At 39.8% G+C, this 25,562-nt stretch overlaps 1 protein-coding gene across 14 annotated transcripts in view; it reads right to left on the bottom strand.

Annotated features, from left to right (window-relative positions):
* Positions 1–4,053: 4,053 nt before the first annotated feature.
* The window catches only part of Eif2s3y (eukaryotic translation initiation factor 2, subunit 3, structural gene Y-linked), a 38,573-nt gene continuing 17,064 nt past the window's right edge, over positions 4,054–25,562 (bottom strand). For 10 of the 14 annotated variants that reach the window (XR_003953252.1, XR_001782883.2, XR_001782884.2 and 7 more), the window contains one exon: positions 24,594–25,000. Coding sequence is in view for 5 of the 14 variants with exons in the window: in NM_012011.2 (NP_036141.1) it covers positions 24,937–25,000 (64 nt within the window). In the remaining 9 variants the exon portion in view is untranslated. Of the gene's footprint in view, positions 6,417–17,995; positions 18,227–24,593; positions 25,001–25,562 lie in introns of those variants that run through there. The other 4 variants (XR_879402.3, XR_003953251.1, XM_030251569.1 and 1 more) reach the window with 2 other exon arrangements.

Here is a 25,562-nt window from a genome sequence, read left to right as displayed (position 1 = left end):
CAACAATCATTTGTTTCAAGAGTTTAAATCTGTGATTAGTTTTTGAGAATGACAACAGTTATCTAAAGGTGCAAGAATATATATTTAGAAAAATATTTCATAGCCATCTAGTTAAAAAAAAAAAAAAAAAAAGAAGTTGCTTCCACATTGGGATCAAAAATCTCTACAGGTTTTTGTCCTGATACTAGATGTGAACTCGCCTCTTTTGGAGCAGGCCTTAAATTTTATTCAAAGGCAATCCATTATTGTAATACATGCACATCTTTGCCTAGCATGTCAGTCTTTTAGCATGTAGGTTCTTTTCTTGAGCAGGAATATTGATGACAGCTCTTCATATTGTTATTTTCAGTCTAGTTCTTCACATCAATACTAGTAAAAGGTACTGTCAGTATTGATTCTTTTTTTTTCTATTTTTAATTAGGTATTTAGCTCATTTACATTTCCAATGCTATACCAAAAGTCCCCCATAGCCACCCACCCCCTATTGATTCTTTGTGGATGCTCATATACAGAATTTAATTGGATAAGACCCTGAATGGCTTCACCTATGGCTCACTTGCATATTAATGCTTGTAAGAGACTTGTGGCAGTATCCAAACAGGGTAGGTCATATTTGCATCCCTCACTCACAGGCATAGGAAAAAAAGTCCTGCTAATCTTTCATGGGGCAGGTTGATTTATTTTCATGTCTTATCAATTTAAGACTGTAATTGGGAGCAGGCCTCACTTTTGGACAGAATGCAAAGATATCAATGCATTTTATAGGAATGACAACATATTTTGGCTCTCCAGATTGTATGTGAATTCAGTGGGCAGCTTCCAAGAATACCTGAGGGGGAGAAATGGCGTCTACCTTAGTAAAAGTATTTGCTTCCTGATTTCCATATGGGCTTAGTGGATGTGGGCTGCCATATGGAAAACTACAAATGATTTGGATTTCTGTTGAACTCTGTTATATATTTCTTTCTACATTTCTTGCTCCCTAGTAGCCATCCCAGTACCAGCCAGTCTTCCGTTTCCACTGGACCCTATTTAAAGTGAGGCCTCTAATATAGTCAAAATTTTCACAGGACAAGTCTCATCACTTACTGCTATTCATCTTGTCCTTAACTCATCCCATTTCCTACTTTTTCCTTATAGTCTCTTGATGTTTATACTCATTTGTATTACTATGCTACCAATTCTTGGTTGGTGTGCCTAATTCATACTATATGTGGATCAGTCATCTATGGGGATTTATGGTATCTCTTCCAGTACTTTATCCAGTTCAATTGCTGGGAGTGGGGGGGTATTCAGTGATTTAAATACACTAGTCCTAGGTCAGCCAGCATAATATTGGTGATGGGGCTACAAATGCCTCAGCTCATTGATGTAAGTATGCATTTGATCCTTATAGAGCTGCACCTGGTTATCTGGGAGAGTGCTAGTCTCAGTGCCACTGAATCTGGGGAGTTTTTGTGATTTGTCTTACTCATGCTGACACCTGTGACTCCTTGAATCCTCTTGGAGTGACCAGGGAGGTAGAAAGAACCCTAGAGTTTGCTGCAAGTCAGGGGTGGGGAGGTTGTGGGTGTAAGGGTAGGAGAAAGAAGAGCTTCTGAGGGAAAATACAGAGGCAAGCTGCAGAATCAAGAACATGGTTTTATCTGGTACAGTGATCTGGGCTTCAAACATGGATTCACTTGTTCTAATGCCTTTGATAGTGTATATTCCCCATCTATTGTTTTCCATACCCAGACATTTATGGGGATTTCAGATTTGTATAACCAAGTGTTCCTAATGGCTCTGAAAAAACAGTCCATCAGGGAGGAATTGATTTCACTAATATCAACTTAGGTTTTTGAAGCCTTTAGGATGGATGGGAAGTTACATCACCCAATTTTTCTGTCCCCACACCTGCTCCCATGCCCCACAGCTTCACAAGCCAGGCTGAGATGAGCTCTTTCTTTGCTTGTTTAAAAGTCTTCTTCAATTCCAGCAGCTCAGGTACTGAACATTCCCTGACTACCATAGTTTCTTGTACTGGACCTTTTAAACGCTGCTATCTGTATTCTGAGTCACAGATTTCCCCTCTATTCCCACCAAAGATCAAAGTTGGAGAGTATCTTTTACTGCTTTTACCACCTCTTATATTCTCTCATTTACTTGTCAAATCAGAGGCTAACATGGAGGATGCTACTGCATCTTCCTTTATTGTTGTAATTTCTTTTTTCTTTTAAAGATTTATTTATTATATGTAAGTACACTGGTGTTGTCTTCAGACACTCCAGAAGAAGGCACCAAACCCCATTATGGATGGTTGTGAGCCACCATGCAGTTGCTGGGATTTGAACTCAGGACCTCTGGAAGAGCAGTCAATGCTCTTAACCACTGAGCAATCTCTCCAGCCTGTAATTTCTCCTTTACATAAATAACTTCTAGCCTAACTGCACATCACTACTGTGTGCAGTTAGAAATGCATCTCCTATAGGCACTCCTAATTCTGATGGCTCAGTCTTAGTTTTATGTGGTACTACCCAGAGCATGATCTGTGCAACTGCTGTTATAAAACAAAGGGACACTATACCACAAAGAAAATGAAAATTTTGTATCAAAATTTTCTCTGCAGATGTTTCTTCCTTGGGTTGCTTAGTCACAGTTGCATGTTTTGCTATCCTTATCCATGATTATGCATTTACTTCTTCTCGACTCATCTTTAATTCATTTAAATGTTCAGTCACCAATTGTGTTGTGTGACAAGACATTTCCCAAAGAAATTCAACACACCCTTCTATATTCCCAAAATAGTGAACCCACAACAGACAAAAGAATGAATACAGCCAAATTGCAGCTTGGTGAAGCAGTTAGTTTTATTGGGATTATTTATAGGGATGTGGCTGTAATAGCCATCATCTGTGTGTGTGTGTGTGTGTGTGTGTGTGTGTGTCTTACATGCGTTCGCGACCGGCCAGGAAAGACGCAACAAACCGGAATCTTCTGCGGCAAAAGCTTTATTGCTTACATCTTCAGGAGCCAGAGAGCAAGAGCTCTATTGCTTACATCTTTAGGAGCCAGAGCACAAGAGAGCAAGAGTGCAAGAGAGAGAATGGCGAAACCCCGTCCCTTTTTAAGGAGAATTATCCTCCGCCTAGGACGTGTCACTCCCTGATTGGCTGCAGCCCATCGGCCGAGTTGTCGTCACGGGGAAGGCAGAGCACATGGGGTGGAGAACTACCCTTGGCACATGCGCAGATTATTTGTCTACCACTTAGAACACAGGATGTCAGCGCCATCTTGCAACGGCGAATGTGAGGGTGGCTTCTTACATGTGTGTGTGTGTGTGTGTGTGTGTATGTGTGTGTGTGTGTGTGTGTGTGTGAGAGAGAGAGAGAGAGAGAGAGAGAGAGTGTTGAAACTGATACCTGCTTGGGATAAAGTGGGTAAATCCACTTCTAGTTCAGACGTTTAAGGGGGGAACACACAGACTTTTGATTTGGATCTTAAGGTGGGAAAACGCATAGGTTTAATTCAGATCTTGTGGTAGGAAGATAGACACTCTTTTAATCTGGGCCACGTGTTCTGCTGGCCATATAAGGACATGGAAGAAGAAAGTTTTTGCTTTTTTTTGCTTGCCCTTACCTTGTTAGCACTTCCATTCCATTACTGGCATTGGAATTTACTTCTTTAGGAAGACCATTTGAGACTTCTGGAATTGTGAAACTGAATAAATACTAGTTATCTAGACTCTGTGCACAGCTAACGGGTATTAGTTTAACTAGACTACAGCCTGTAAATCATCCCAATGTTGTTGCTAATTCATTCTATAAATTCTGTGACTCTAGAGAGCTGTAACTATTCACAAACAGCATCATCATAAAATGAAATTAGGCCGGGTGTGGTGGCGCAAGCCTTTAATCCCAGCACTCGGGAGGCAGAGGCAGGCAGATTTCTGAGTTCGAGGCCAGCCTGGTCTACAGAGTGAGTTCCAGGACAGCCAGGGCTATATATAGAGAAAACCTGTCTCAAAAAACCAAAAAAAAAAAAAAAAAAAAGAAATTAGACACCAAGCCAATATCAATGAATAATATTAGTACACTACTTTATTCCATAGACGATCATCTGCACAAAACAGATGCATTAGAAAGAAAGGACACCTGGGAGCTCTCAGAGACTGAACCCCCAAAGAGCATACATGGGCTGGAGCGAGGCTCCAGCACATTTGTAGCAGACAACAGAGTCTTATCTGGTCTCAGTGGGAGAAGATGTGTATATCCCTGCAGAGACTTGATGTGCCTGGTGGGAGGGGGTACCACCCTCTCAGAGAAAAAGGGGAGGGAGTTATGGGAGAGGGACTCTTTAAGGGGGAGACTGGGAGGGGGCAGTTTTGAGGATGTAACTAAATAAGATAATTTTTAAAAACGATTTTATTTGCATCTGAAATGCTGCCCCACTCTCATTCCCCCCTTGCAGAGTTTGTCTCCATATCCCTCTACCCCTTCATCTCTGAGAGGGTGTCTACCCTGCCCACCCTGTATACCCTCCAAATCAAGGAGGATTTAGGCACATCCTCTCCCACTGAGGCAAGACAAGGTAGACTTCCACTATATATGTGCCCGGTGACTCCAATTCACTCCTGTATGTCCTTTGGTTGGTGGCTTAGTTTCGGGGAGCTCTCAGGGAGACCAGGTTAGTTGAGACTGTTGGTCTTCCTGTGGGGTTACCATCCCTTTCAGGACCTTCAGTCCTTCCCCCAACTCTTGCATAAAAGTGTCCCTGACCACCTCAAGTGCTTGGATGTGGGTATCTGCATCTGTCTCAGTTAACTGCTTCTTGGGCTTCTCAGAGGACAGACATCTAGGCTCCTAACTGCAAGCACAACATAGCATCAGTAATAGTGTTAGGAATTGGTGCCGGCCCATAGGATTGATCCCAAGTTGGGCCAGTCATTGGTCAGCCATTCCTTCTGACTCTACTCCATTTTTGTCCCTAGAATTCTTTTAGACAGGAACAATTTTGGATCAAAAGTTTTGTAGGTGGGTTGGTCCCTCCACTGGAGGTTGTCTCTTTAGGTGCCATATCCTCACTGTTGGGCATTTCAGCTAAAGTCACCTGCATTGATTCCTAGGAGTCTTCCCTATCCCAGGTCTCTGGACTTCCTACCCGTGACCCTGGCACTCACACATTTCCATTCATTCTCCTGACCCTCTGGATCTCTCTCCTATCTTTCCCCATATTGTTCCTGTCCCCTTTTTGCCATCCCATTCCAAACTCCCATCCAAATCCCTCCCCCCCACCTCTGCCTACCATGACTATTTTGTCCCCAAGTGGGATTTAAGCATCCTCACTTAGACTTCAGACCTCCTTCTAATTTACTTCTTTGGGTTTGTGGGCTTATCATAGATATTCTGTACCGATTGGCTAATATTCAATTAACAGTGAAAATATACCATACATGTCATTTTGGATCTGGTTTACCTCAGAATATTTTCTAGTTCAACCATTTGCCTGCAAAATTCATGATGTCCTTGTTTTTAATACCTGAAAGTATTCCATTGTGTAAATGAATCACATCTTCTGTATTCATTCTTTGGTTGAAGGACATCTGTGTTGTTTCCAAGTTTCTGGCTGTTATGAATAAGGCTGTAAAGTGGAATTTCCTGGTCACTTTGATTTACATTTTCCTGATTTGACCTAGGATGTTGACTATATCTTTAAGTACTTCTTGAACATATCTTTAAGTGGTTCTCAGTCATTTGATATTCCTTTATTGAGAACTCTCTGTTTAGCTCAGTACTCCATTTTTTAAATAGGTTATTTGAGATTTGTTTTGTTTTGGGTTGTGTTTTTGTTTTGTTTTTTGAACCTAATTTGTTGTTTGTATATTAGCTCTCTGTTTAAGGCTAGTAAAGATCTTTTCCCAATCTGTAAGCTGCCATTCTGTCCTATTAACATTGTCTTTTTCATTACAGAAGCTTTTCAGTTTTATGAAATCCCATTTATCAATTGTTGATCTTAGAGCCTGAGTTATTGGTGTTCTGTTCAGGAAATTTTCTCCTGTGCCAATGAGTTCAAGGCTCTTTCCCACTTTCTCTCTACAGGTTTCAGTGTATCTGGTTTTATGTTGAGGTCCTTGATCCACTTGGACTTGAGCTTTGTGCAGGGTGATAAAAATGGAGCAATTTGCATTCTTCCACATGCAGACATCCAGTTAAACCAGCACCATATGTTGAAGATGCTTCCTTCTTTCCATTGCATGGTGTACTGGCTGGTTTTTTGTGTGTCAACTTGACACAAGCTGGAGTTATTACAGAAAAAAGGAGTCTCAGCTGAGGAAATGCCTTCATAAGATCCAGCTGTAAAGTATTTTCTCAATTAGTGATCAAGGCAGAGAAGGCTCATTGTGGGTGGTACCATCCCTGGGCTGGTAGTTTTGGGATCTGTAAGAAAGAAGCTGAGCAAGTCAGGGGAAGCAAGCCAGTAAGAAACATCCCTCCATGGACCCTGCATCAGCTCCTGCTTCCTGACCTGCTTGAGTTCCAGACCTGACTTCCTTGGTGATGAGCAGAAGTGTGGGCAGTATACATTGAATAAACCCTTTCCTCCCCAACTTGCTTCTTGTTCATGATGTTTGTGCAGGAATACAATCCCTGGCTAAGACATGGTTTTGGCTTCTTTGTCAAAAATCAAGTGTTCATAAATGTGTGAGTTTATTTTGGGATCTTGAATTCTATTCCATTGATCAAACTGTCTGTTTCTATACAAATACTGGGCTGGTTTTTTGTTTGTTTGTTTTTTTGTCACTATTGCTCCATAGTACATCTTGAGGTTAGGAGTGATTATTATTCCAGAAGTTCCTGAATTCTATTTCTGACTAGTACATGATACAAATGCTTAAACCCTTTACTTTTGTAGGCATCAATTCTTTATTAAGGAAGAGACAGATGTAATTCACTAAGTTATTTTTCAGTTTCAAGATCCTGTGAAAATATGAGCATACAATTGACAACCTCCATACATGTGGTACATACAATTTCATACCTTTGGGCCATATATAAGATGAATAGAGAAAGAAGCACAAGGGTCAGGACATAAATACAAGGCTGCAGCTGTAGAATGAAGAGTAAAGAAAATTTGCAACATAGGAACCAGGAGTTCTTATGAGCCTTCAGTAGTAATTGGGAAAAGGTAATGGATCCATTCATATGCGAAGTAAACATGACATTGACATTGGTGCCAGGCACTGTGTGACAGGTGGTTGATAAGACACTAAGGAGGTTAAACCAGGCAGTGAGGAAGAAGATGAGTAAACAAGATTCCATCAAGCAAAGTAGAATATTGTTTGTACTGATTAGAAATTCAAACTGCTAGCAGAAGAATTGAGAGAGTTTTTTTTAAAGATTATATTTATTTTATGTTAGTACACTGTCATTGTCTTCAGAGACACCAGAAGAGGGTATCAGATCACATTACAGATGGTTGTGAGCTACCATGTGGTAGCTGCAAATTGAGCTCAGGACCTCTGGAAGAGCAGTCAGTGCTCTTAACCTCTGAGCCATCTCTCCAGCCCCCTGAAGAAGGGATTTATTCTGACCAAATAGTAAGGAAAAATACATAGAGAAGAAACTACTTAAGTTGTGCTTGGGAAGATAAACAGATATTTATTAGAAAAGGACTGGAGAAAGATATGGAAGAAAGGGGGTGTGTGGAAAGCATGCTTTCTGGGAAGAAAAAGAAATGGATAAGGAGAGATGGGAGGTTATTGCATTTATGCTTTTTAGGTCAAATAGGGAATATATGAAATAGTGAGAGGAATAAAATGAGACACAAAAGAAATTTGGGAAACAACACCCTTCAGAGTAGCCATAAATAATATAAAATATCTTGATGTAACTCTAAGCAAGCAAGTTAAGGACCTGTATGACAAGAGTGTCAAGTCCCTGAAGAAAGAAAGAAATTGAAGAAGACATAAAAAGATGGAAAGATCTCCCATGCTCTTGGATCACTAGAATTAACATAGTGGAAATAGCCATTTTACAAAAATGCAATCTACAGATTTAATGCAATCTCCAGCAAAATTTCAACACATTTTTTAACAGATCTTGAAAAAGCAATCCTCAACTTCATATGGAAAAACAAAAACCTAGGATATCTAAAACAATCCTAAACAATAAAAGAATCTCTGGAGGTATTATCCCTGACTTCAAGCTGTACTACAGAGCAATAGTAATAAAACCTACATGGTATTAAAATAGAAACAAACACATTGATGAGTGGAATGGAATTGAAGATCCAGAAATAAACCAACAGACTCATTGTGATGGTTTGTATATGCTTGGAACAGGAAATGACACTATTAGGAATTGTGGCCTTGATGGATTAGGTATGTCACTCTGAACATGGCTTTTAAGAACTTAAGACATTCTAGCTGTCTGGAACCCAGTCTTCTCCTAGCTACCTTTGGAACATGATGGGGTACTCTCAGCTCCTCCAGCTCCATGTGTCTGGACACCACCGTGTTCCCACCTTGCTGATAATGGGCTGAACCCCTGAACCTGTAAGCCACCCTCAATTAAATATTGCCCTTATAAGAGTTGGCTTGGTCAGTGGTGTCTCTTCACAGCAATGGAAACCCTGACTAAACATTCATGGATACTTGATTTTGATAAAGAAGCTAAAACCATACAATGGAAAAAAAGCAAACATCTTCAACAAATGATGCTAACAGGATGTCTACATAAAGAAGAATAAAAATAGATTCCTATTTATCACCCTGCACAAAACTCAAGTCTAAGTGGATCATGAACCTCAACATAAAACCAAATAGACTAAATCTAATAGAAGAAAAAGTGGGAAATAGCTTGTTGCATCAGGCTCTAAAATAAACAATTAATAAATGAGACCTCATGAAACTGAGAAGCTTCTGTAAGACAGAGATCGGTGTCATAAGAACAAAATGGCAGCCTATACATTGGGAAAAATCTTCATCAACTCTCCATTTGCTAGAAGGCTAATATCCAAAAGTTGTGAGGAACTCAATCAGTTAAATACCAACAACCGAAGTAACCCAACACAAAAATAAGGCACAGAGCTACAGAAAATTCTTAACAAAGGAATCTCAAATGACCAAAAAGCACTTAAAGAAATGTTCAAAGTCCAAAACAACTATGATAGTTCATCTTACGTCAGTCAAAATGGTTAAAATAAAAAACAAGCTCAACTGATAGCACATGCTGGTGAGGCTGTGGAGCAAGGGGAACACATCTACATTGCTGGTGAGAGTGCAAACATGTACAACTGCTTTGGAAATTACTATGGCATTTTCTCAGAAAAGGAGAAATAGTTCTGCATCAAGACCCAGCTATTCAACTGGGCATATACCCAAAAGATGCTCTATCGCACAAAGACAAGTATGTTTGTAGCAGCTTTATTCACAATAACCAGAAACTGGTAACAACCTAGATATCCCTCAACTGAGGAATGGACAAAAAAATTGTGGTATATCTACACAATGGAAATACTATCCAGCTCTTAAAAACAAAAACAAAATGAATTTTGCAGGCAAACGGATGGATCTTGAGAATATGCAGAGTGAGGTAAACCAGTCCCAAAAGGACATGCATGCTATGTACTTACATATAAGTGGATATTGGCCATATAATACAGGATAACCATGTTTTGCTCTGCAGTTCCCAAGAAGCTAAAGGAAAACTGAAGCAAGGAAGCTTGAATCTCACTTAGAAGGTGAAATAAAATACATGTTCCTGAATTCTCTTCATTCCCCTCCCCATCCCCTCTCCCACCCAGTTCCCTCCGATAACTTCTATAAACTCCACAGGAAAACCAAGATAAAGTAAGAGTCAACTCAGAGAGCCCTTGGGTCTCTCAGAGACTGAACTAGCAACCAGAAAATATTCATGGGATGGACCTAGGCCTCCTTGCATATATGTAACAGATGTGCAACTTGATCTTCATGTTGATCCTAATGAGTCATATCTTTTACAACCATGGATTAAAGCTGGATTTCAGACACTCAGGAAACTGAACAACTCTGTACTCAATGATCTCTAGGTCAAGGAAGAAATAAGGAAAGAAACTAAAGACTTTCTAGAATACAATGAAAATGAAGGCACAACATTCCCAAACTTATGGGGCACAATGAAAGCTGTGCTAAGAGGAAAGTTAACAGCACTAAGTGCCTTCATAAAGAAATTGGGCTGAGCGGTGGTGGCACACGCCTTTAATCCCAGCACATGGGAGGAGGCAGAGGCAGGTAGATTTCTGAGCTCAAGGCCAGCCTGTTCTACAGAGTGAGTTCCAGGACAGCCAGGGCTATACAGATCTATTAATCTTATGCCAAACTAAAACAGAATCAAATTCAAATAGAGCAATCCTGTCTAGCATGTCTGTAATTGAAAGGCTACTATATGACACTAATCTTAAGGAAGAAGATACTGAGTTTAAGAAAATTGATTTTATGTTATTTTTCTGTCATAAAATTGCTATTTGCTCACTTTGTTCCTTTTTCAATACTCTTATTCAATACTCTTATTATACTCAAGGAAGATTTTAGAAGTAAATGTACTTTGAAAAGCTGTGTACATAATGTCTGAGGAAATGATTTTGTGTATAAATAAAGTTTGAAAGAGACAAAAGTTGTCAGAGTAAGAGAAGCCATATGGAGATGTGCTTCCTATCTGTCCTGTCTCTCATAAAGCGAATGCAGTCCCTTTTCTGATCTTTCTTTCTCTTCGAAGCTCTTTTCCAGACCCTGCAGGCACTCTGCCAATGCTGGTGCCAAGCAAGTATTCAAATAAAGAAAATCAGAAATGAAAAGAGATATTACAACAGATAATGAGGAAAATAAATCAAAGAATGATTAGGTCTTACTCCACAAAAGCCTTTACTCTACAAAATTGGAAAATCTAAAGGAAATCGATGATTTTTCTAGACAGATACCACTTTAAATCAAGGTCAAGCAAACTATTTAACTCGTCCTGCATCTGCCCCTCCCTTCTTCCCCAAACCCATCCTTGGAGGCCACTTTACCTTTTCTTCCCTCTCTGATCTGCTCATGGTAAGGGGTGTATCGAAAGATAAGTACTTGACTCTGGGCGGCACCGAGCAGCCGACATGCGCATCTCAGCAGCCACCCTGCCTCCTTTAACTTCAGAGAGAGGGGAGAGATCAGTTGCTAAGTTTTAATAACTGCCTTCGTAGAAAGGTCATGTGGTGTCAGGGAGGTCGTGACTGACCGTGTCCATGAGTACATCCTATTCTTGGAGTCCTTTGCATGGACTGTTTCCATGGCCTGGGACTACAATTTGGGATTTTTCTGGACATTATAGGAATCATGACTGGCATTTTGGATTGCAGTTCTGTATGGTTTCATTAGTGGACTTAAACGACTGTGTTCTGGCAGAATACTGATAAATTTGGTATCCTGCTATAGGGAAAACAAGTCCACTATAGGGAGAAATTATTCAGTAAAAGAATTTCAGTTTGTGGTACTTAGAAATTGAAATCACTGAGTGGGCCAACAGAGACTTTGTTAGGGTTTTTTTTCTCCCTCAGGATGAGAATAGACTTATTAGATTTTGCTTTTTAAATTTAATTTATATTTGCATTTACACTACATAGTGTACTGGTATATTTGTTGTAAGGTCAAACTAATTAGATTTCTTTTTGTATGGATTATGGAGTTTGGAGAAAGTATTTCTTCTTGAAATAGTAGCCAAGATTAATCACTTGTTTTCTTATTCAACATACTATTTCCATTTTTAGAGTGTAGTACACTTCCCCTCCCAAAAAACAGTTGCTGAATGTCAACTCATAAAGTGAACAATCTAATTGGTTCAGTTAAAATGTAACCAGACTTTTGAGGTGTAAAGCATCATCCACAAACTACTAGAATTAAATAAAAATTGACTATTACTGTCTTTAATGAAAATTTTATTAAAACAAATTTTTTGGTCAGAAAAATTTAATAGTGAAAAACAAAATAAAGATGGAATATGGAGGGAAAAAAGAAAATTCCCTATTTACTTCAGGTTAATAGTCCCCAGGTGAGAAGTTACCATGCATTTCTGTGTATTCCTTCTACTGTATTCAGAGTGCCTGTTTTTATATAAATCGGTCTCAAAGAAAGTATAATTACCCTCAGCAGGTTAAAGTATATTTATCTATTTCTCCTTTTTTTTAAAAAAAAGAGGATTTATTTCTTTATTATATGTAAGTACACTGTAGCTGTCTTCAGACACACCAGAAGAGGGCATCAGATCTTATTATGGATGGTTGTGAGCCACCATGTGGTTGCTGGGATTTGAACTCAGGACCTGTGGAAGAGCAGCCTGTGTTCTTAACCACTGAGCCATCTCTCCAGGCCACATTTATCTATTTCCACTTAGAAATTCATATTCAGGTGGAAGCTTTTATTTAGTTAATAATTAAGCTGTAATAGGAATACAGTGCTCTGCAGATCATTTTGTGAGCTCTTGTTCTTTTTTCTGTTGTATTTCTTAACTGAAAATGAAAGATCATGACAGAATGTAAAAGGTCACAGAAGCCCTGAAATTGGCAAAATAGATTTCATTGTTAGCAGAATTATCTTTACTGATTTAGAAAAATAGAGGTGCACAATGGTTTGGCCACTCCTTGAACCCGTGTGTCTGCCAATGTTCTGACTGTTCCTTGAACCCAAGTGTGTGCCCACTGCTGCACCTCATTGCCAGGTGTTTGTGATATTGGTTACTGGGATAGAGTCGAAAAATCTCCCCAGCAACTACAGCCGGGCCAATCCAGAGTTGTTGCACCTGCACCGGACTCTTTCCTTGTACCCCTCCCATACCCATTTCTTGAGAATAGACATTGTTTAGATCTGGAAATCCTTGATTCCCCCCGCCCCCCTTCTCCTTTCTCCCCTGAGGGCCTATAAAAACTGGGACTTCTTTCCCCTTGAGGTCGTGGGATATGAGTCGTCCCCAGAGGTCTGGCTTTCCCCAAATAAATCCTTGGTTTGCATCAAGCTTAGTCTCTCGTGAGTTCTTGGGGGTTCGCTATTGTCCTGAGGCTTGAGTGAGGGGCTCCTCTCGGGGTTTTTCAAAAACAAACCTTTAGCATCAACCTGGGATATAAATGCTACCTCTAAGCCAGGTATGGTGCACACCGCTGTAATCCCAGCACTCAGGGGGACCTTGGGTGGAAGCCAGCTTGGGCTATATAACAAATGAGCCCCTTCGGATTTGAGACTTGCCTTAAAATCAAACCGTGCTGTGATTGTGTATTCTGGTCTCATTAAAAACTTACTGGACTGCAGAAAAGTACCTAGTGTCCCACTTTGGGAAGGTGCAGATATGTGGATCCCAGAGGCTCACTAATCACTTAGCCTAGCTAAATCTGTGTGGCCTGGATTCAGTTAGAGACCCTGACACCAAAAAATGAGGCAGAAAAAAATAAAAGGAAGATCATTAGTGTCAATAGTTGGTGGTTAGTTGGGGGTCATCAAGGATTAGGGATACCTGGTAGGCGAGCACTCCTGAAAGACCTGCTCTCCTGGAGGATCCATCTCATATGTAGCCATCAAACCCAGTCACTATTGCTGATGCCAAGAAGTGCTTTGCAGACAGGAACCTGGTATAGCTGTCTCCTGAGAGACTCTGCCAGAGCCTAACAAATGGTTGGCTCACAGACAACCATTGGAATGAGCACGGAGTCTCCAATTGAGGAGTTAGAGAAAGAACTGAAGGAGCAACCCCATAGGAAGAACAACAATATCAACCAACAAGAAACACCACCCTCATCCCCCAGCTCCCAGGGACTAAACCACAAACCAAAGAGTGCTACACATGAAAGGACCCACGGCTCCACCTGCATAAGTAGCAGAGGATGGCCTTTGGATATCAATGGGAGGAGAGGTTCTGGGTCCTGTTAGGCTTGATGCCCTAGTGTAGGGGAATGCCAGGACAAGGAATGGGCAGGCTGCTGAGCAGGAGGAGAAGGGAGGGGATAGGGAGTTTTCAGAGGGGGAATCAGGAAAGAGGATAGCATTTGAAATGTAAAAATAACCAATAATTTTTTTTTTAATTTAAGAAAAACAGATCAATTGAGGAAACTGACAAGCTTGTTCATGCCATGAGAGCTTTCTGAACTCAGGTCAGAATGCTCATATAGACTTGACTCAGTCCCAGTCTTTTATTGAAATCATACAAGGAAGCTGGGTTACAAAGTTCATAGGGGGATGGGTAAATGCTTCTCCTATTTTCCTTTGCCAACATTTTCTTGTGATTCAGAGTAGTACAGATTAAGAACAGAAAAAAAAAAGGGGGGGGGGAACTATACCGTCTCAAGAGTAAAAGTTTTACAGCAAGCACAACTTTTTAATATCTCCTGACTACCAGTATCCTGTGAGATCAGGGACAGCAGTATTGCAATTACAAAGTCATTACCTTTCAGACATGTGTAAGACTTAATGGTTTCATAAAAGGGCAAACATGAGATCATATTGCTAACCTTGCAGTCTTTGCATCTCCAATCTGGTTCAAACATCCAGGACCCCATTTGTCTGTCTACAAATACATCCTCACTTTTTCTGTAAGAATTCCTAGAGGGCTGGCACCATCGTCCCTGAACCCAAGGAACCCATTGCTGACTTTCTGGGAAATATTGGTATATTATTACATCCTCACTTTTATAATAAAAATGTCACATTTTTATTATACAGAATTGAAGCTAAGACTGGGGAAACAGCTGTAGATTAAGTCATCTCTGCATGTGTCGCTAGGCTACTTTCTTTTCTACCTAGGGTGGAGTGACCATAACATATATTTCTCTTGAATTCATGGGCAGCCTTCACTTTAATATTATTGGCAACATCTAATATCTGGATATTAAGCTGTCTCCTACTAGGTCTTGACAGGTCACCAAATACTGGTTTAATCAAGGAAGAAGGAAAGAGAAGGAGCAGCAAATAGATAAGAATGATAAGTACTAAGAACACTGGCAAAAATGACATCACAAGGTGCTTGCACCAACGAAGCAGGCCTTGGGTCCTCTCAGTACTCATACTGGGTCCACAAGAGGACAGTGTCTCACATTCTGAAACACAGTACCTCCGGCAGGTTTTTTTCCTTGTCATTAGGAGTCCCAGGCATAATGAGTTTAATATGGGGTGTCACCAGCACTGAGTAACTGATATTAAAGTCCTGTTCTACCAGGCCCCACTGTAAGTTTTTACATTCCCAACTCGGATTTTTAGTAAAATAATTATCAGCTTATATTTATATTTGGCAAGTCCTCTTGTGCAAGGCATTTGTTTAAATTAAGTTGAGGCATTATTTGTTCTCAGTGAATTCAGGTGAGTTAAATGTGGGTAACATGCTTCTTATGTATAATTATTGGGATATGCAGAGCCAAAGACTGTATGTTCCAAGGAATTGTTTTGTACTCAAAACTTTTAAATAAACTTACATGATGTACTGGCTATTCCTGGTTGTCAACTTGACTATATTTGAAATGAACTACAATCCAGAATTGGAATGCTCACCAGTGACCCTAATCTGGAGGCTGGGAGATAGAAGTTCTGGATCTTGAAGACAGGAAGATCTCAGAGTTCAAGATCATCTGGGATTAAAGGTGTGGTGGCACTCACACTGACACACCCTTTTAATCTGGGCTACACCTTCTGCAGGAGACCATATAAGGACATTGGAAGAAGGGAGTCTTGCTCTTTAGCCTGCTTGCCATGTGGGACTGAACAACTGCTAGATCCTTGGACTACCATTCACAGCTGCTGCTGAACCATTGTTGGGAACTGGACTACAGACTGTTAAGTCATCAATGAATTCCTTTACTAATAGACTATCTGTAAGTTCTGTGACTCTAGAGAACCCTGACTAATACATAAGTTGGTACCAGGGACTGAGGTATTGCTGTGATAGGCCTGACTATGCTTTTATTTAAAAGAATGTGGATTTTGGGACTTTGGATTTGGAAAGCAGTGGAATGCTTTAAATGGGGCTTAATGGGTCATCCTAGTAGAAATATGGAAGACTTAGTTGCTGGGAGCAATTTGAACTGTGTTGACCTGGCCCAAGAGATTTCAAAGGAGAAGAATTTCAGAATGTGGCATGAAGACTGTTTTTGTGATATTTTGGTGAAGAATGTGGCTACTTTTTACACTTGTCTGAAGTCTGCCTGAGGCTAAGGTAAACAGACTCACATTAATTGCATTGTCAAAGGAAATTTCAAGAAAGCCCAGCAGAGGCTTTGTTCTCTGGTTAAGTCTTATGAAGAGAAGTTTGAGCAAATATAGCAAGGAAAAATATAAAATATATGGTTCCAGTATTAAAGGAGTACTAGGAAGTGAAATGGAGCAAAATCCTGCATTCTAGGAAATAACAGATTAAGGGAGTGGGACCTTGGGGCAAGATCCTACCCAGCTGAATTAAGATCCAGGCATGGTGGTACACACCTTTAATCCCAGGAGATAGGTATGCCGATCTCTGCATTCAAGGTCAATCTACAGAAGCAAGTTCCAGGACAGCCAAGCTTAGACAGTGATGGAGTTGGAAAACACAAAACTGGTGATAATGTAATAGATCAAGGGGGGCATGTTCCAGCCCCAGCAAACAGCAGAAGTGAGCAGCTTTGGTCATGTGGATCTGGCTTTAGAATCCAGAATAGAAGAGACTACTGGGACAACTGATACTGGCTAGCTGGAGCTAAGAAATTAGCAATGATTAAGAAGAGACCAGCATTACTGAGTTGAAATCTGGGAAGTGTTTTCTGGGAGCACAAAGAAGCTGTGATCCAGAGATAGCCAAGGTTGTACCTCATGCTGCAGCTGGACTTGGTAATGTGTAAGAGTCACTAAGGTGGTACTGGTTTTGAAAGCATGAAGGGGTTATGAAGAGTTTGGCACTGTGAGAAGCCTTGGAAGGCCATTGGTGAAGGTGCAGCCTCAGTTGAAGTTGATGGCCCAGGACTGAAGGGGTCATGCAAAGGATTTGAGGCTTGCCACCATGAAGAGAGGCTATGAGAGGATATTGGTGAAGCCTAGTTGGAGTGGAACACCCCAGTGTATTAAAGATGAGAGTACCATGAACATCACCAAGAACAGAAACCGTAGTGGAGTGGATCAACCTGAGCTTAACTACAGAAGGCAGAGCTGGAGAAGTGATGCCAGCTCTTAGGAGGGGCCCAAAAGATCAAGTGGAATCCCAGACACTAAAACATTGAAATTGCCTTGTAGACTCAAAGATGTTAAAGATGCCAGAGCCATGGGATACACACTGAGGAAAGCTGCTAACAGGGAGTGGAACCAGCCCAGGAGAAAGCAGTTTGTTGCAGTCAACAAAGATGAGAAAGGAGTGGAGAGCTGAAGACCGCTTTGACATCAGTCATGAAGATGCAGAGTTTGGAGTTTGCCCAGCTGGTTTCCTGCCTTGCTTTGGGGATTTTATAAGACTTGCCTTGGTCATGGTGTCTGTTCACAGCAGTAAAACCCTAAGACAGCTGATATCTCATAATGCATCCACACTTACCTGGTTCCTTTTTCCCAAATGAGCAAATAAAATAAGAGTCACTGAGTAGATACTGGAGTATCTGATATCTAATTCTGTCTCTTTTGCTGTGTACTTCATACAAGTTGTTTAAATTTGGTGCCCTGGGAACATCTATACAGTGACAAGTTTGGAGCAGATAAATAGCTCGAGGAAAGTCCCTTATAGTTGGGACATCACCTGCAGATACTTTCTTCAGACTACCACTAAGGACATCGTCCATCTCAACCTACACTGCTGTCTTGCTGGTCAAAAGTCACTGCTTAAATTGAGTAGTACATAGCTCAGACTTGGCACAATGAGTCTTCATGCTATACCTGTCTCTCAGTCACCCTGCCTAGGATCAATAAAAGCTGAGGGGGCGGTGCATGCATATAGAGGCAAGTAAAGTGCTATTAGGATGTGGTTTGTGTCCTGCCTTTTAATAAGAGTGTTGCATAGTATGCCCCTGTTTGCCTTACATGTTCACTTGTCTCAGAGGTGGCTTTCTGTCACGGTGTCAGTCCGCTTCGGATTTGGGATGCTTAGGTTTCTTTCAGAATCTGTCTTGGTTACTTTTCTTGTTGCTGTAACAAAATGCCCTGATAATGGCAGTGCAGGGAAGAATGGGTTTATTGTGACTCACAGTTTAAGGTTAGTACATCTCCTGGGGACGTCACTGCAGCAGGGGCTTGAAGTCGCTGGTCACAGTCCTGCATAGTCAAGAAGCAAAGAGCTAAGTAGATAGATTAAAGTGGAATAAAAATGTAAAGCATTGTACAATAAATGATATACTCATCATTTCTCACACATGTGAATCTCTGTGTGTCCTAAACAGTAACATAGCTACTTCTGTCTGCTATGGCTCATACATGCCCTGTGCCTGCGTCATGAGGGTGGGAGAGTGGTGTTAATATCATCCCTGACTCTAAACAAAATTGATTAATCACATCACCTGAGTGGCGTCTTCATTTGAAACCAGAGGAAGAAAGAGCTGTGTTTAGGGACCTTGACCCAGACAACTTACATATCTTTGAACATCACCTTCATGCAGCACAGCAAGAGTGACAGTGAGTGTGTGACGGTGAGCGTGTGATGGTGACGATGAGCATCGGACCAGGCCTTTTAAGAGCATGCTCATCAAATGCTATTTAAACTGAATTTTGCTTTTTTTTTTAAATTGGGTATTTATTTCATTTACATTTCCAATGCTACCCCAAAAGTCCCCCACACGCTCCCCCACCCACTCCCACCCACTTCTTGGCCCTGGAGTTCCCCTGTACTGGGGCATATAAAGTTTGCAAGTCCAATGGGCCTCTTTTTCCACTGATGGCCGATTAGGCCATCTTTTCATACATATGCAGCTAGAGTCAAGTGCTCCTTGTTAGTTCATAATGTTGTTCCAACTATAGGGTTGCAGTTCCCTTTAGCTCCTTGGGTACTTTCTCTAGCTCCTCCATTGGGAGCCCTGTGATCCATCCAATAGCTGACTGTGAGCATCCACTTCTGTGTTTGCTAGGCCCTGGCATAGTCTCACAAGGGACAGCTATATCTGGATCCTTTCAGCAAAATCTTGCTAGTGTATGCAATGGTGTCAGCGTTTGGAAGCTGATTCTGGGATGGATCCCAGGATATGGCAGTCTCTAGATGGTCAATCCTTTCGTCTCACCTCCAAACTTTGTCTCTGTAACTCCTTATATGGGTGTTTTGTTCCCAATTCTAAGAAGGGGCAAAGTGTCCACACTTTGGTCTTTGATCTTCTTGAGTTTCATGCGTTTAGCAAATTGTATCTTATATCTTGGGTATTCTAAATTTCTGGGCTAATATCCACTTATCAGTGAGTACATATTGTGTGAGTTCTTTTGTGATTGGGTTACCTCACTCAGGATGATGCCCTTCAGGTCCATCCATTTGCCTAGGAATTTCATAAATTCATTCTTTTTAAAAGCTGAGTAGTACTCCACTGTGTAAATGTACCACATTTTCTGTATCCATTCCTCTGTTGAGGGGCATCTGGGTTCTTTCCAGCTTCTGGCTATTATAAATAAGGCTGCTATGAACATAGTGGAGCATGTGTCCTTCTTACCGGTTGGAACATCTTCTGCATATATATGCCCAGGAGAAGTATTGCGGGACTCTCCGGTAGTACTATGTCCAATTTTCTGAGGAACCACCAGACTGATTTCCAGAGTACAAGCTTGCAATCCCACCAATGGGAGTGTTCCTCTTTCTCCACATCCGCGCCAGCATCTGCTGTCACCTGAATTTTTGATCTTAGCCATTCTGACTGGTGTGAGGTGGAATCTCAGGGTTGTTTTGATTTACATTTCCCTGATGATTAAGGCTGTTGAACATTTTTTCAGGTGCTTCTCAGCCATTCGGTATTCCTCAGGTGAGAATTCTTTGTTTAGCTCTGAGCCCCATTTTTTAATGGGGTTATTTGATTTTCTGGAGTCCACCTTCTTGAGTTCTTTCTGAAATTTTCTTTTAACAGTCTTGCTCTACACGTGTAGTTTGATTTAACATGCAGCTTCTTTGTATTGTCACTTTATTAAAGATTTATTTTTATTATTATAATGATGTGTGTGTTGGTACAGGGTTGGGGGAGAAATGCAGATGCCTGAGGATTGAAGAGATTTTGGATTCCCTTGAGCTGGAATTCCAGGGAGTTTAAGGAAGTGGTAAAGCAGCTCATGTGGGTGTTAGTAACTGACCTGCTATCCTCTGCCAGAGCTGTTCAAGTTCTAAACCGCTGAGCCACCTCTCCTGAGTATTCCTGAATATTTCTGAGACAGAAAACTAAGCCAGAAGGAAACAGTGTATCTAAATTTGCACATTAAACTGTCAGACCTGAGACTGAAGGCTGCATCCTCTAACTTCAAATCAGAGCTTTTTTTTTTCCCCCAGCCTACTACCCACCCTCAGAGCTGAGCTTTCTATTGTAAGAGGGCTGAGAGCTTAGACTGAATCAGCCTGGGCTTCAAAAATGAGCCCTGCATACTTCAGTGAGAAGACAGCATACAACAGGTCCTTACTGAAAGTAATCACGCAGCTTGCTGATTAGCAATCAAGAGTTCTCTACTTTAAAAAAAGTTACTCAATTAAAAATACTGGACTGAATTTAGAGCTATTAGAAGAAGATCGTCTGACTTTCCAAGAGTTCATTTTGTTTAGCCAGGAAATTTAAAACAGGAAATCACCAAGAAAAATATGTAAGTAACAGTAAATGAATAAATGAAATAAAGTTGAAACTTATTCACCTGGGCCACTTACTCCAGACCAAATACTAAACTTGATTTCATCTAGAAAATGAAAATATCTGCTAATTCCAGTTCTGTCATTTAACTAGTTTTGTGACCTCAGAAAAATTATTTCACACCTCTGAGGCCAAGTTTCCCAGATAATAAACTTATCTTAAGTAAGATAATATGCAAAAATGCAGCTAGCTGTTAGGAATCCCTTAGGACACATGGCAGTTTTCCCTCATCTTCCACATCTTACAGGCCCTTTAAGGATTGTTCTAGTTTTATCTTTGAACCTTCCTCTGCTAGGTCTGCATTATCCTGCCCACAGTTTACTTGCCCAGGTATGATGAATGGGTTCTCAAATTATTGTGGGTCAGCTTTATATTTGGGGACTTGTTAAAATTGTAATCCCTGACCCTAGGTTTTGGATGGGTTCTGAGCATCTGCATTTTTTCCTCTTCACATTTCCTAATGCTTACTAAGTAAAGGTCCTGGTTTTCTACCTATCTGTTAATAAACATGTGCTTTTACTATTTAAAAAAAAAAGTCCAGGGTCATTTTATCACAGATTTCTTACTACCAGACTTTCAAAAAAGAGCTAATACCAATACTCCTCAAATTATTCCATAAAATAGAAACAGAAGGAACAGTGCTAAACTTATGCTATGAGGCTACAGACACCCAAAAATCTAAGTCATACAAGACTCAACAAAGGTAATTTCAGACCAATTTCTCTTATGAACATTGATATAAAAATACTCAATAAAATACTTGCAAACCAAAATCAAAAACACATCAACAACAATCATCCACCGGGATCAAGTAACCTTCATTTTAGAAATGCTGGGATGGCTTAATATACAAAAATCTACCAATGTAATCCACCATATAAACAAATTGAAAGAAAACCCCATCCACATCATTAGATGCTGAGAAAGCCTTTGACAAAATCCACCACCACTTTATGGTAAAAGTCTTTGAGAGATCACTGATACAAGATACACACCTAAATATAATGAAAGCAACAGGCAGCAAGCCAATAGCCAATATCAAATTAAGCAGTGAGAAAATTAAAGCAATACCACTAAAATCAGGGAGAAGACAAGGCTGTAGATTTTCCCTCTATTTATTCAATATAGTACTTGAAATTTTCGATAGAAAAATTAAACAACTAAAGGAGATCAAGGGAATACAAATTGGAAAGGAAGAAGTTCAAGTATCGTTATTTGCAGATGATAATATTTATATTATTATATATAAATGTGTGTGTATGTATGTGTTCCCAAAAATTCTACTAGGGAATCCTACAGCTGGTAAACACCTTCAATAAAGTGGCTGGATATAAGATTAACTCAAATAAATCATTAGCTCTCCTTGAAATAAATGATAAACTGGCAAAGAAAGAAAACAACTCCTTTCAAAATAGTCACAACCCCAAATATATGAAATATCTTGGTGTAACTCTAACCAAGCAAGGAAATGATCTATATGAGAACTTAAAGACCCTGCAAAAATGGAGAAATTATCAGAAGATGCAAAGATCTTAATAGCGTAATGGAATCATAACATAATGGAAATGGTCATCTCACCAAAAGCAATCTACAGATTTAATGCAATCCCCATCAAAATTCTAACATATTTTGTAACCAACAGTGAAACAGCAATTCTCAACTTCACATGGAAAAACAAAAAGCAACTTCACATGGAAAAACAAATAGCTAAAACAATCCTGTACAATAAAAGAACTTCTGGAGGAAATCACCATCCCAAACTTGAAGCAATAGAGTAATATAGACCAGTTTCCATAAAAATTTGTGTCTCAAGACTGAAGCCTCACCATCAATGGAAGGAGGTCTTGTGGAAGATCATATGCCCCAGTACAGGGGAATGCCAGGGCCAAGAGGGAGTGGGTGGGTTGGGGAGCAGGGCGGGGGAGGGTATAGGGGGCTTTGAAATGTAAATGAAGAAAATATCTAATTAAAAAAATAAAAAAAGACTGAGGCCAAGCTTTTAGACTTGTCATGCAAACTCCACTGGAATAGATGTGGTAACCCCCAACACATCTGTAGTAATATGCAGCTTGGTTTTCATGTGCTTCCCCTAACAAGTAGAGTGGGAGCTGTCTCAGTCTCTGTTCCTGCCCATTAGATCCCCTTCCCTCTACCTGTACCACCTGGTTTGGCCTCAAGTGAGAGAGGATAGCCTAGTCCTACTGGGACAAGATGTTCCAGGATGGGGTGGTTCCCTTCTCTGAGGGAAGGGCAATGGAGGGAGGGATTTGTAAGGGTGGAACTGAGAGGCAGTGGGGATGTGATCATGTGAAGTGAATAAAAATTAAAATTATTGGGGGATTGAGAGGGAAAGTAGTAATGTTTGGATTTCAGGGAGACTTAAAATTATGTTGTTCACAGGTTAAACTCCACATCTTTAAATGACATTTTGGTATCTCTATGATGAAATAACTAAATTATATGGGAGGATTCAGAGTCACATGTGCTGATACTTAAGTAATGCTGCTTTAATGTACTTACCTGACAAGAAAAGCATTGTTAACTGTGATACAAAAGCCTAAATGTTCACTATTACATATGTTCATATGTACACTATTCATGCTTGCACAAATCGTTATCACACTGCAAAATACTTTACACATTTTGATGACAGTACCTAGGCATCCCTAGAAGCCCAGAACTAGGTGAACAAAACTGGCATCAAACTCACAATCAGCCTGTCTCTGCTTCCCAAAGGCTAGGATTAAATGTATGTGCCAGCTTCCCAGCCTTCCACAATTTAATTATTTGATGTGTATTGATGCTGTATTAAGTTTATGCAGTAGCTGTACATGCTTGAAAGGGGCATCAAATCCTATGAAATTGGAGTCACAGAAGGTTGTTAAATGTCATGTGAATGTTAAAAACTGACGTTTTTCCTTTAAAAGAACATTTAGTGTTATTCTTCAGCATGACATTACCTAGAGTTTAAATGTAAGTCACAATGTTTTTAACCAACTTTCCAACTTTGACTATAAAATGAGTCAATAAATGTTGAGAATCAGTTTAATACTAGTTCTTTAAAGAGCTCGTATAAAGGACTATGGGAACCTAGTATGCCCTTCCCAAGGCTTCAAACGAATTTAAGTTTTGGTTCTTGGAAACCAGGGAGCAAACTCCTAGGTCTGGAGTTACCAGTCTGGACTTACCAGTTCCAAGGCTACTTAGTATGATGTATGGTCTTAGCTGCCCTTGAGATACTGTGTTCCTCTTGCACAACACTGCACTAAGCAATTAAGTTTTCTGCTGGCTTCATTCATTACTCCCTTAAACTTTATGAGATGCAGGACTTCCTAAACAAAACCCAAAGTAACCTAAAACTGATCCTATCCTCCCTTTTAGGACCCTGCTACTAAAAGCACTGGTCCAGGTCAAATAAATATCTTACTTCTTACTTATTACAAACAACAGCCTTTTTTTTTAAAAATGGGTTCTTCTGCTTTGCCTTTTTGTCTTTATTTAATCCTTGCTATAAGTCATATTTGGGAAAAACCTAAGTAGAGTCTTTGTTTTAAGAATATCAACATATTAAGCCTTTTGCTATTCTTTAATTTTGTGTGTATGTACATTCATACGTGTTTAAAAGCATTTCATGTAATTGCACATTCGAGACTTGTTAGTTTTTAGGAGTAATAATTGGGACAAAATACAGAACTGTTTTGTAGGAATAGAGGAGGAAAAATTACAGAGACATTTTCCATGTAAATGAGCTCAATGCTCAAAAATACAATTTTGAACCAATTAATTTGTGTTAAGTTTAAAGCACTGTAAAATATGAGGCAAAATTGAATCCAGCCTTCAAGTTTTTATTAGAGTAACAATCCTTCAAACATAAGAAAAACTTTCTTTACTGTAAGTTCAGTGGTGCACAGCAACAGTTGTTAACTATCAAGCTACAACAATAATACTATTTGTTGAATTGCAGATTAAATGTATCAAGAAGTTTGTCATTTTTTTTTACAGACATCAATTTTTTTCTACTGAAAATGAAAATAACCTGGCAATTTTTACTAATATAATAATAAGCTGTGAAATTTATTTCCTTCTTTAGATGTCCTACTTTTTAGATTTGAAAATATCTCTAAGACTGTTATGAAAAAATTCCTGGTTTCATCCAAATGTATCATCTCATTCATCATCTATTGTTGGCTTGATAGTCACGCCTCTTCTTATCTGGCCCCAACCAATTAAACTGCAAAATTAAAATAGAAGGAAATCATGTATTTAAATCCATTTCATCAGCATTATCACATAATCACTTTACAACAGTTTTACTTTACCTAATTCTAAGTTCAAGCAGGCTCTTATAGTACACTTCTCTATAAAGGAATGCCTAATTTCCTTTGATTCCTATAGCCTTAACGAGTTATTTAAGTGTATGAGTGTATCTATGTCTGGCTATCAGGTCTAGGCAATCCCGGTAGAGGCCAGAAGAAGGTATTAGACTAGTTGCAGACAATTATCAGCCACTAAGTAAGTTCTGGGAATGGAACTTGGATCTTCTAAAGCAGCCATTGCTTGTAATCATCAAGCCACCTACCTCTCCAGTTATCTCCCTGCCCGCTTTTTTAAGTAAAAGTAGACAAAGTACTGTTGAGTAACAGAGCAACTCTTCAGAAACAAGGGAAAAAACAAACAAACAAACAAACAAACAAACAAAAAACAATACAATTCTAGAACTCAAATGTAAATATTCTTCCAGAGTTAATATGCCTACCTATCCAAAAGAGTTTGTAAAGGTGATCAAAATACTC

The sequence above is a fragment of the Mus musculus genome, chromosome Y, assembly GCF_000001635.26.
Source record: "Mus musculus strain C57BL/6J chromosome Y, GRCm38.p6 C57BL/6J".
NCBI lineage: Eukaryota > Metazoa > Chordata > Mammalia > Rodentia > Muridae > Mus > Mus musculus.
Note: the sequence above shows the minus strand (reverse complement) of the source record. Positions and strands in the feature narration are given on the sequence as shown.